This window comes from Canis lupus, chromosome 16 (genome assembly GCF_011100685.1).
Source record: "Canis lupus familiaris isolate Mischka breed German Shepherd chromosome 16, alternate assembly UU_Cfam_GSD_1.0, whole genome shotgun sequence".
In the NCBI taxonomy this organism is placed as follows: domain Eukaryota; kingdom Metazoa; phylum Chordata; class Mammalia; order Carnivora; family Canidae; genus Canis; species Canis lupus.
The window spans coordinates 35,823,586-35,836,199 of record NC_049237.1 but is presented as its reverse complement, the minus strand read 5'-3'; the positions used below and the strand labels follow the sequence as shown (position 1 = coordinate 35,836,199).

The 12,614-nt window shown below is 34.1% G+C and overlaps 1 protein-coding gene and 1 long non-coding RNA gene across 3 annotated transcripts in view; one reads left to right on the top strand and one right to left on the bottom strand.

The window, feature by feature from the left end:
* Positions 1 to 12,614, top strand: part of TNKS (tankyrase) — a 213,716-nt gene that overhangs the window by 20,896 nt on the left and 180,206 nt on the right. The window contains exon 2 of the mRNA XM_038560211.1: positions 8,719 to 8,943. Coding sequence (XP_038416139.1) covers positions 8,719 to 8,943 — 225 coding nt within the window. The remainder of the gene's footprint in view (positions 1 to 8,718; positions 8,944 to 12,614) is intronic.
* Positions 1 to 12,614, bottom strand: part of LOC111090309 — a 72,319-nt gene that overhangs the window by 44,387 nt on the left and 15,318 nt on the right. Inside the window, exon 4 of one of the 2 annotated variants that reach the window (XR_005371541.1) lies at positions 3,751 to 3,883. The exons of the other annotated variant lie outside the window; for it this stretch is intronic. This is a non-coding gene — a long non-coding RNA (uncharacterized LOC111090309). Of the gene's footprint in view, positions 1 to 3,750; positions 3,884 to 12,614 lie in introns of those variants that run through there. 2 annotated transcript variants of the gene reach the window in all.

The following is a 12,614-nucleotide window of genomic DNA, read 5'->3' as shown; positions in this document are numbered from 1 at the left end:
TCTGCCTATGTCTCTGCCTCTCTCTCTCTCTCTCTCTCTCTCTTTTTCTCTCTCTGTGTCTCTCATGAATAAATAAATAAAATCTTTAAAAATAAATAAATAAATAAAAAATAAAAAAAGAAAACTTTAAGGAAAAATGTAAGACAAAGGTTAGTCAGTACAAGCAGGTAGACAGTAAAAAGCAGGGGTCTAACTGGTGACATATTGAGGTTAGGTTTTGTGTTACGAATTTAGATTTTCCTCACAGTACCAGCACAATGATTTCCACACAGTATATTTACAAATTTCTTAGAATATGGAAAATAATGTAACTGTTTCTCATACACTGTTTAGGGGAAAGCATATGCTACAGTTTACAAAATAGGTTCTTGTTGCTTAATGTTAGTAGTTAGAGAAGAACAGTTCATCTGGGTGAGCTTTTTATTGCTAACTGCTTGCCCTGATCCTTCCCCAAATGGCACCTCCATAAAGTGAGTTATTCAGGCTAGAAACCTGGCAGCCAATCTTTCTTGCCGTTCCTTTTTGACCCATCTGTACTGCTGTCTTATTCCAAGCCACCATCAATTCTTGCCCTAACTGTGGCAGATTTTTTCTTAGCCTCTTTCTCTGATTTTGCATTTGACCTTCTCCATTCTATTTTTCACCTAGCCAACTGATAATCCTTTTAAGATTTGAATACAATCAAGTAGTTTCTCTTATAGATGGCTATTCACATACTTAAAATAAAATCCAAACTTCTTACCCATGACTTAGAAAGCTGTGATAGATAACTTTGGTTATTCACCCAGAAATTCATTGTCTCCTTAATCTTCACTAACAGATCTTAGATTTTGTAGGAGGCAGCAGTGGGCCCAGCTATAAAAGAACTGATTTTCCAGATTTTGGGGGGAGCTGGACAGATGACTCACTTTTGGCTAATGAGATGTAAGTGAAAGTATCTTAGAGAGGCTTCCTTAATAATAAAGACTAAAAGAAAGCCTTTTTCTCCCTTTGCTCTCTTCTTTCTTTTGTGGGAACCTGAACACCAGGCTTTTAGGTGTCACTCTTTTGTGACTATGAGGTGACAAACAAGTAGAAGATGGCTTATACATGCTAAGCTGGCCAGAGTGCAAAAATTTTTAAAGAGCACTTTTTAAATTGCTGTATGAGCCTGAATTGCCTCTGACTGGACAAATTTAGTAAGGCATGTGAGATTTATCTTTTCTTTTCTTTCTTGTTTCACTAGTTAAGTATTCTGTTATTTGCAGCTGGATGTGTTCCTCACTGATAAAGGTCCTACATCATCTAGCTCTTGCCTGTCTTCTGACCTCATTTTGTGTCATTACTACCTCTGGTCATGTTAGCTAACAGACAAATCTTGGCTGGCAAACTCCTGCTTAGATCCAAATTCTTTATGACTCAGAGGCTCTGTGTCATCTGGTTTTATTGACCACCCCTAATGTACCACTGCCCTCTCTATCCCAGTATCAACAAAAACCTTAAGATATCCCCAAATCCATGAAAAATATGTGCAAGATATTAATGGAGAAAAAACACAAAATGAAAGATGTGAATCTGAGGAAAGGTATGTATATGGTACATGTGGATACACATGATATATGGTATATACATGGATTAGAAGACTCAGTATTGTAAATTTGTCATCTTAGAATTCTAATCAATGAGATTTAAAAAGTTTTTCTAACACATTTCTTCATGGAACTTAAAGATAATTACATTGAACATCAAAAAGTAATAATAACCAAGATAATTTTTAAAGAGGAACAAGGGGAATTGGCACTGCCCTACTTGGTATTTTAGACTTTTTTGAAGTTAAACTATTACACTGATCAACCAAAAAGAAAAGATATGGAAAACATAAAATTAGATCTCTGACTCGCACCATATATACAGATAGATTAAAGACCTAACATGGAAAACAGAATTATAAGAGTAATGTAGAAGAAAATGTATGAACAGTGTAGGAATAGAGATTTCTTACAGATTATTTAGAAAGTATAGTGTAGGGAAAGATATATTTTATTATGTTAAAGTTTAAAACTTGTCTGAAGTCAAACACTGTAGAGTGTAAAGACAAGCCATAAACAAAATAATGTATTTTTAATGCATGTAACCGGTACAAGATTAGTGTTTAGAACATATAAGGATCTACAAAATAATAAGAAAAGACAAAGAAATAGGTCTAGACAATGAACTGAAGGCTGATAGATAAAACTTGAATGATCAGTGAACATACAACCATAACATTGATACATATGTTTGTATCAATTTGCATGGGTTCAGCTCCAAATATTCCAAAATTCAACTAAAAAACTTAAGCCTGAGGATATTTATTTCCTGCTTGACAAGTCTAGAGGTAGGAAGTTCAATAATTTTTCAAATACTCAGAGTTGTGAGCACACTAGGGTTCTCTGCTAGGATTTTCATAATTCTCTTGATCATGGTATCAGCAGCTCTGAATGTCACAACCTTGTGTGAAAATTTTCTAGAAATAGAGAGGAAGGGAGAGAAGAAAAAGGGGCCTTTTTCCTCTACACACCTTCTGTGTTAGTGGGGAGAAAAGTCTTTCTAGCTTCTAGGTTTTCCATTCTGTCTCCTTGCCAGTCACTGCCAAATAGGAGTAAAATCACATTTCTGGCTCACAGTAAGCAGGATTTACTTCCTGGGCTAGGGAAAGGTTTACCTTCTCTTAGCTAATATATTCTGACCAATTCCTGAGCAATAATTGAGTTTCTGTAGGTAAGCAAGAGGGGATAATTGCCACAACTATCACTAATAGAGATTGAAGACCATGTGATTTTGACAATATAATTTGAATACATATAATCTAATAAAATGGAATATGAGACGTATATAAATAAATAAACTCATGTTTAAAAACATATATGAAAAGTATAAAAATATGGGCAAGTATAATAAACATTGAGTTTATTCTCCTCCTTTGGGGAAAAAAGGAGAAGACTAGGATTAAGAGATTTCAGCTGTATTCATATATTTAATTTTCTAAAAAAAGAACAAATGTCTGAACTCCAAAAATGGAAATTAAGCAATGAATTTTTAATTTTTGCTTCTTTGTTTGTAAAGCTTATAAATCTGTGTTCATGTATACAAGATGGGGAAATGGGTGTGCTCAAGCATTTGGCTAAAAATGAAAATTGATAGACTGAATTAGAGGACAGTTTGGCAACATAGGAAATTTTAAACATGTATCCTTTGACCCAGTCCTATTTTGAGGCATTTATCTTAAAGAACTGGACAGATGTATGAAGGTTTGTGTATAAGGATATCTATTTTAACTTTTTATAATGGCAAAATTGCCTTTTTATAATGAAGTCACCCAACTAAATAAATTATGATATATCGATGTAGTAGAATGCTAAGTAATTCATAAGAAAATGATGTATACATTTAAAATTTTTACCTGAAAAAATATGTGGTAGTTGAAAAGTGAAAAGGCAGAACGAAGATGTTTAAATATATACACACACACACGCAAAAAAAAAAAAGAAATCTGGAAGTTTAATCATCAAAATGTTCATGGTGGTTATCTCTGGATGATGATGACATTACAGGTGATTTTCCTTTGTGAAAATTTGGTGTTTTGTTTAAGTATTTAAAAATATTTTTGCTGTTCTTATAGCTGAAGAAGCCTTTAAATGTTTTCATTTTGCAAATTAAGAATATAAAGTTAAGAGCTACTTACTTACTCTTTTTGATTTAGTTATACTGAAGTAAGTAACATGTATATTCATGTAATCAGCGAATATTTTATTGAAGCCATACTGTGTATCAGGCACTATTTTAGATGGAAATACACACAGTTCATAAGACAGTTCATAACTCAAGAATACCTCTTTTTATGGAACATCTTGAGTGGGAATATCTATAAAAGATAAATAGATAAATGAACAAGTTAGTGATTAAATGCAGAAAGAAAGTAAAACTGAGTGATAATGAAAATAATGATGGAAAAGTATGTGTGCATGCATGAATGACTTTAAATTGAGTGGTCAGAGTCCTCTGAGTTGCTTATCTTTGGGCAGATAATTACAAGGTAGAAGGAGCTGGGCATGTGAAGATCCAGGTCCAAGTTCTCAAGCAGAGCAGTGCAAAGTCGCCTAGGCTGAAAGGAGTTTGTTGTATTCAGGGAACAGAAAGTGAAAGACGTGGCAAATAAAACTCAATGACATAGGAGAAGTGAGAGGAGCCAGCTCATATAAAGCCTTGTAGGTCCTAAGGATTTTGTAGTAATATTTTATTGTATGTGTTATGGAAGCCCATTGCAGGATTTTAAGTAGGGAAGTGACCTAATCTGATATATGCCTTGAAAAGATCACTCTGCCTACTGTGTTAAGAATGAATTGTAGGGCAGCACATGTGACAGCAAAGAGACCAGTTATAAGGTTATATGCTGGTAGAAGGCTGTATATACGCCGAAGTCTAGACAGGTTATAGAGCCACAGACTGAAATGGTAGCACTGGGCAGTAGACAGAATTGATTTTCCATCATTATTTTCATTATCACTCAGTTTTACTTTCTTTCTGCATTTAATCACTAACTTGTTCATTTAGAAGCACAGCTCATGAATCTCAGCACCGAGGGAAGAATTTATTTAACAAAATGAGGATAATGGTATCTCTCATGGGGTGTTATCATCAGGAGCTGATGCATGTCAAGTATTTGGCATCCTTTTTGACCCACATAAGAGCTTACTAAATGTTATTTACCGTTATTGTTATTTTTAGTGTTGTCAAGAATAGGGCATGTACTTTGAGCAAAAAGAGTTTTTCTGTAAAAGTTAAATTATACCTCTAGTGTAACTCAATAGCACATACCGTGTGTTGGTAAAGAGCAGAGAACGAGTCTTAGTTTTTAGTGACCTTTGCTGGATCAGAGAGAGAGACAGTATATTGCTATTCCTTCTGTACTTCATAACACTGAGCTATAAATATATGTATAAGTAGCAACTATGTATAAATAGTAACGTTAAAAAATTGTGTAAAATTTAGCCGTTTTTTTAAACATGTGCTAGCTTAATGAAATGAGACACTGAAAATCTTGTCTGCAGTATGTCTGTAATGCTTTCACTTAGGGACTATTTTCCAAAGAGTTAATTAGTGATAAGTTACTTCAAATTCTATGCAGTTCTTTGACTGTGATCCTAATTACTATTTTTATTTTGGTTCTTTAGACCCAAATAAGCAATTCAATTATAGGGATAATTATGACTACAAACGTTGTTTGTGAAACAAAGGCCTCCTATAACCATCAGAGATAATGAATGCTCTTTATGTGTAGAAATAATGTATAAATATTTAACAGTATAGAATGATGAGTGACCAATTATGACTTGTACTCAATGGAACAGGTAGACTCTATGTTTTAAGTAAACTTTATGCTTTAAATAAACTTTTCTAAATTACTGAGTACTAAATTTCTAAGTAGTTTAAATAGGGAACTGTTTTGTGGATAACAAAACCTCTGATTTAATAATACATTTTATTAATTCAAGACCAAGTTAAAAAATATAATTTCCTCATTGTTTACTGATTTTGCCTGCTTACCTCTACCCTCTTTTATAAACATGTATGTGTACACACTTTAGATATATTTTATACAAAATTGTGTTTTTGTATAATAAGAAAACAAAAGAAGAAAGGGAAATTCTATAATCCCACTACTTAATGATTTAGTCTTTTTTTTCTGTCTTCAAATATGTGTGTGTGTATATTTCTGCCTGTATTTTTATATATTTTTAATCTAAAAGACTAATCTAAAAACACTTTTCTATGTTTTTCTGTTAGTATCCTGTGTTTCCTTGCATATATGGTTTAAAGTTTAAAAATTTTTTTTTAACTGCAGTAAAATATACAGATTTAAAAATTTAAAAAAGCAGGGGGGTTGGGCACCTGGGTGACTCAGTGGTTGAGTGGTTTGCCTTTGGCTTAGGTTGCGATCTCTCGTCATGGGGTGAGTCCTGCATTGGGCTCCCTGCAGGGAGCCTGCTTCTCCCTCTGCCTATCTCTCTGTGTCTTTCATGAAAAACTAAATCTTATATGTTCTCATTCATTTGGGGAATATAAATAATATTGAAAGGGAATATAAGGGAAGGGAGAAGAAATGTGTGGGAAATATCAGAAAGGGAGACAGAACGTAAAGACTGCTAACTCTGGGAAACGAACTAGGGGTGGTAGAAGGGGAGGAGGGCGGGGGGGTGGGAGTGAATGGGTGACGGGCACTGGGGGTTATTCTGTAAATAATTGGGGGTTATTCTGGTGTTAGTAAATTGAACACCAATAAAAAATAAATTAAAAAAAAAAGAAAAACTAAATCTTAAAAAGTAATAATAATTTTTAATTTTGTAAAAATAAAATTTACCCTTTTAGCCATTTTTTAATGTATAGTTCAGTGGCATTAAGTATGTTCACAATGGGGCAGCCCTGGTAGCTCAGCGGTTTAGCGCCGCCTTCAGCCCAGGGTGGGATCCTGGAGACCCGGGATCAAGTCCCATGTCAGGCTCCCTGCATGGAGCCTGCTTCTCCCTCTGCCTGTGTCTCTGCCTCTCTCTCTCTCTATGTCTCTCATGCATAAATAAATAAAATCTTTAAAAAAAAAAAAAAGTATGTTCACAATGTTCTATAGCATCCTTTTAGTATAGGATGATGTTATATGAAAAACCATTTATTTAACAGAGCCTATATTGTTGGACATCTGAATTATTTCCAGGGTTTTCTATAATAATGCTTTCTTTTTTTTTTTAATGCTTTCATAAACATCTTGATGCAGAGTCTTTGTTCATGTAACGCTGTATTTTTTTCTAAAATGTGGTACCAGTTTACACTCAAATTATTAGTGTGTGGGCACAATTACATTTCCCCACACTGTGTCTGGTACCAAGCATTTTTTGGTTTGGTTTTTATATTTTAGATCTGAAAATATTAGTAAAAAGTAAACACACACTTTGCCATTTTGTTTCAAAGTTATAACGAATACCTTTTAAAATCTCAATAAATTTTAAAAAGTATTTAATTTTAATTTACTTGTTTATTAGTAAAGAAAGGAAATTCATTCTCAGATATTATCAATGCATTGATTGGGGAAATGTGAGTTTGCCATGCAGACTTTATTCAAATCCATGGAAGGAAAATCTTGAAATCCTCATGAATAAGGAAAACACCTATGGCCCAGTGAAGAGTAAGGGGTGATGATAGGGTGAAGGACACTGAAGTTGGAGAAATAAACAGAATCTAACATCTGTAAAGTTGTGCAAGTATTAAAAAACAAATAACAAGATGGTGATAGTTGTATTGGCATGTATCCTATACTTTTTGGTATTTCAGTAAGTGATACATAATTGACCTCTTTTCACCCAAAATTTTCAGCTTAATTTGAAGGATATTTTCTATGGAAACCTAGTTCTGACTTTCTGATAATGTATCTATGGAAAGATGTCTTTTACTTTGGAGACTTTTTCTTTCTTTCTTTTTCTTTTTTTTTGGGGGGGGGAGACTTTTTCTTAGAGCCTGTTTTCTTGGATTGAATGAATTTCTGTAGATAGTGTGGAGTTGAAATAAATCTTTTTTTTATTAAATTTTTCTCATTGTTCTCAGTTTATATGCATAAAATGGAGGAAGATATGACCATTTTATTCTTTTAGTTTTATTTATGATGCCACTTTCTAACTATATAACACAGTAAGTAATAGCATGGAGGTAGTGATACTTAAACAATAAGACCAAATAAAATTTAAAGTAGAAAAGAAAGAATCATTAAGAAAGGTATTAGCTTTAAAGGTAAAAATACTAATGCTTTTATAGTCCTCTTTCTTTTTTTTTTTTTTTCTCTTTCTTTTTAATCCATTGCAGTATAGCTTGTAATTTCATCACTGTACTATAATTTAAAATTGTCAGTGGCTTTTTTACCCTTCTAAATCCTCATCATCTGGACTTTGCATGATGTTGTTGCCCTTTGACTTCTATAATGTTGTCCTTTCTTGGTAATTTTTACCTTTCTCTGCCTAGTACATACACTGATTCTGATCAGTTCTGGCTCTTTCCCCCCATTTTTTCTGTCTGACACTTTTGATATTTCTTACCAGTTTTCTGGTTCTGTATTTCTGAATGCCTGTATTCCCATTTGTTTGTCATATTCCTCAGACTCACTAAATCCAGGCTGGCATTGTTTTACTTTTCATTTGGCCGTGAATCCCAATAATAGATATTTTGGCATTATCTTTAGTTCTTCCTTTGCAAAGTTCTTGTAACCAAACTATTACTACATATTTCTGGTATCCATTCATCTCTGATTTTCCTGGTATAATGTTAAGTGCTGTAATTTGTTTTAGATTTGGTTGTCAGGAGTATTTAAATAACCTTTATTTCTTAAAATATAGAGATGGACTTTGTATACATAATTTTTTCTTGTGAAGCATGAGGGGATGGGAGTCTCATTCATTTTGTATTTCTAGCGAAGTTGCCCAACGTATAAAAGGTGTTGAAGAAATGTATTTTGAATGAACTACCCAAAGACTAAAGGGAGAGCTTTCTTAGTTCTGAGTCCTGTATAGGAGGGAATCCATTTGAATGGTAGCCAATTTTTTAACCCTTTTTGCTATTAAAGACAGTATTTCAAGTGTTCATATTTGCTAATATTATTAAAGGAATATTAATGATTCTTTTTACAAAATTGCTTCATTGTATATTACCCTTCTTTTTTAGGGTTTGGAAGGAAGGATGTCGTAGAACACTTACTACAGATGGGTGCTAATGTCCATGCTCGTGATGATGGAGGTCTCATCCCACTTCATAATGCCTGTTCTTTTGGCCATGCTGAGGTTGTGAGTCTGTTACTATGTCAAGGAGCTGATCCAAATGCCCGGGATAACTGGAACTATACCCCTCTGCATGAAGCTGCTATTAAAGGGAAAATCGATGTATGTATTGGTAAGTATTACTTGATGATACCTAAATTGTAAGATCAACCTGACAGGTATAAAATTTTAAATAAAGGTTTACCATTTTTTCTTTTCTTTTTTCATTGTGTTGAGAATAGTATTCTCTCAGAATAAGTAGAGGCTTTTTATGACTTCTTATTCTTGGAAGCAATTTTTTTCCCATCAAAGGAAAGTAGGGAGATGCCAATATAAAGTTGGTTAAGAACGGGATTCATGACATTAACTCTCCAAATACAAGTCAAATGCTAACTGATCTGGAACTAAATTTTGATGGATTACTGTTATAAATTTAGTTAATTTACAGTCTCTCTAAAAGAAATACAAATTTTCCATCCTAGCATCAAATGAAAGCCATTATAAAATACAAGTTCTTACTGAATTGGATGACATACTCAGATGCTTTAGGTTGATTCAAGGAAAGTCATCTAGCACTAAGGCAAAATCTTTTTCTTTATGTTGCTAAAAGTGAACATCAGTATTATAGAGTGGTTCAAATACAGTAATGGAAAGCTTAATATGTTCAACATGTGCCATAGTCTAGTAAAAAAAGCAATTTCAAGTAAAATTGCAGTTTTCAACCATTTTAAATTTAGAGATGATATGAAATTGTATTTAATCAAGAGTTCCTTCTCTTTTATATTTATCTAAATGTGTGTGTGTGTATTAGAGTTTGCTTTATTGTATACCTTTCATTCTGAAGTCTAAAACAAGCTTTCAGAAGACAATCTTAGTTTCTTTTGGGTGTATCTATTTCTTTACCCTCAAGATGGTGGATGTTTGTTTAGTCTGTGGCAGGTTGATTTGCATAATTGTTATCTTCTGGGTTGACATTCATTTCAAGTTTAATCTTTCATGTTTATCTTTATCATAAAACTCAAATACATTTGTCATTTTTTTAAAAATTTTTATTTATTTATGATAGTCACAGAGAGAGAGAGAGAGAGAGAGAGAGAGGCAGAGACACAGGCAGAGGGAGAAGCAGGCTCCATGCACCGGGAGCCCGATGTGGGATTCGATCCCGGGTCTCCAGGATCGCGCCTTGGGCCAAAGGCAGGCGCCAAACCACTGTGCCACCCAGGGATCCCAACATTTGTCATTTTTAAAGATATAGTGGTGGTGTGGTTATTAAGATGTTTTCCCTCTTCAAAGTCATCTATTCCAGCCTCCAGTATATTTTTCATTTTCCCTCAAATTATTGCAATGCCTGACATAACAACTTCTTTTTTTTTTTTTCCCTAAGATTTTATTTATTTATTCATGAGAAACAGAGAGAGGGGCAGAGACACAGGCAGAGGGAGAAGCAGGCTCCATGCAGGGAGCCCGATGTCGGACTCGATCCTGGGTCTCCAGGATCATGCCCTGGGCTGCAGGCCGCGCTAAACTGCTGTGCCATCAGGGCTGCCCACATAACAACTTCTTTATCACATTCTCTGTCATTATCTTTTGTAACTTCCACATCCCTTGACATGAGCTTTTGTATACCCTGGTCCTTTTTGACCTTTGAGATCTTCCATTTTCAGTTGATTCTCTTATTTCCTTCTAAGTCCTTCACTAAAACACCACATCCTGGACTAAGTCATTACATAAAACTACCCTGAGAAACTTGAACTTATAAATATCCTCTCTCATCACAAAACCTCTTAAGTTACTTGTGGTAAGTTACCATGTGATTATTATTATTGAACTTGATATATATCCTAACTTAATCTAGACTTTCAACTTCCCTATCTTCATTCCTTCTTCCTTTACCTTGTCATATACATTGGATTCTTTTGTTATTAGTCATAGAATTTTATATAATTTTTACCTTCTTAAATTATTATCCTTTTTAAGCTTCAGTTTTCTATTTTCTACCTGTACTTCTCTGAATTTTCATTTGATCAGTGCTTTTAATATCTTATCAAAATTAGTGTACTTTCCTCCTACTCTTAATCCCCCTCCCAAACGTATGTAATAAAAATGCTCCTTTTATTTAGGTTCCGTTGAAATAAAAGACTAGATGTAGGACATGAATTTTTAAAGAATGGATCCCCATAGTCCCCCAGCCCCACGATCCTCAGTGTACTTTGGCACATACTGCTTTCCTTCTGTTTAAGTTCTTGTGTCTTATAAAAGTTGAGGGAAGGGAAAAGGCACCTTCAAACTATAATCAAAATATAATTGAGGATACAGCTGCTATTAAAATAGTTATTATGGGAAACAAGATTGGTTTATAGACCCTTTTGTACATTTAATTAGCTTTCAGAAACCCATTAGGAAACCAAATATGTCAAAGCTTTTGGCAGTTTATATATTGTAATTTCTGAATTTGAGTATAGTTAAAGAATTCTGAAATGTATACTATTGGGCAAATTTCTACTTTGGGACAACTGGTTGAAAGCTTGAATCTGATGGTTTTGAGAGATGAGTGTGCAGAATTAATTTTTGAAAGGTTTTTACCTAGATGATGGAATGCTGGCCTGATAATTTTCAGATTCATTGTATCTCTATATGTAAGGTAGAATAGTGAACTTTTGATATTTATAAAGATAGAGCCAAGGTACATTATCACTGGCTTAAGAAAAGCAACAGGATGGTTGCTTCAAAGCACTTGCTCTGGGCTTATATCCTGACCTGACCAGTTACCCACTATATGTGAGACTCAGGGCCACTTAAATACCCTGTTTCGTTATATGTGAAATGAGAATACTTGGGTTCTTGGAAGGATTAGCTGATGACACATGTAAAGTACTTAGAGTACTTGATATAGTGAACAGTAAATAAATATTGATTGCTATTTTTTAATTGAAATATAATTGACATATGTTACATTAGTTTCAGGTGCACAACATAGTGATTAGACAAGTTTATACTTTATGCCGTGCTAATCACAAGTATAGATACCATCTGTTAACAATGCAATACCATTGGCTATATTCCCTGTGCTGTACCTTTTATCTCCATGACTTATTCATTCCATAACTGGAAGCCTCTATCTCCCACTACCTTCACCCAGTTTTCTTATCTCCCCACCCCCTTCCTTTTTGACAACCATCAGTTTGTTCTCTGTATTTACGGATCTGTTTCTGCTTTTTGTTTATTTGTTTGCTTTGTTTTTTAGATTGCACGTATAAGTGAAATCATACGATATTCATCTTTCTGTGTCTGATTATTTCCCTTAGCATGATACCCTTTAGGTCCATCCTTATTGTTGTCAATGGCAAGATCTCATCCTTATTTATGGCCGAGTGATAGTCCGTTGTATATATATGTACACCACATGTTCTTTATCTATTTATCTGTCAGTGAACACTTGGATTGCTTTCATATCCTGGCTATTATAAATAATGCTGCAATAAACATAGGGTGCATATATCTTTTTGAAGTAGTGTTTTTGTTTCCTTTGGGTAAATACCCAGTAGTAGAATTACAGGATTATGTGGTATTTCTATTTTTAATTTTTTAAAAAGATGTATTTATTTATATGAGAGAGTGAGCAGGAGCAGTGGGAGGGGCAGAGGGAGAGAGAGAGAAAAAGGGAAAGAGAGAGAAAAACAGACTCTGCTGAGCACAGAGCCCAATGCAAGACTCCATCTCATACTCTGAGACCATGACCTAAGTTGAAATCAAGAGCTGGATGTTTAACTGACTGAGCCATCCAGGCACCTCTCAAAATTTTGA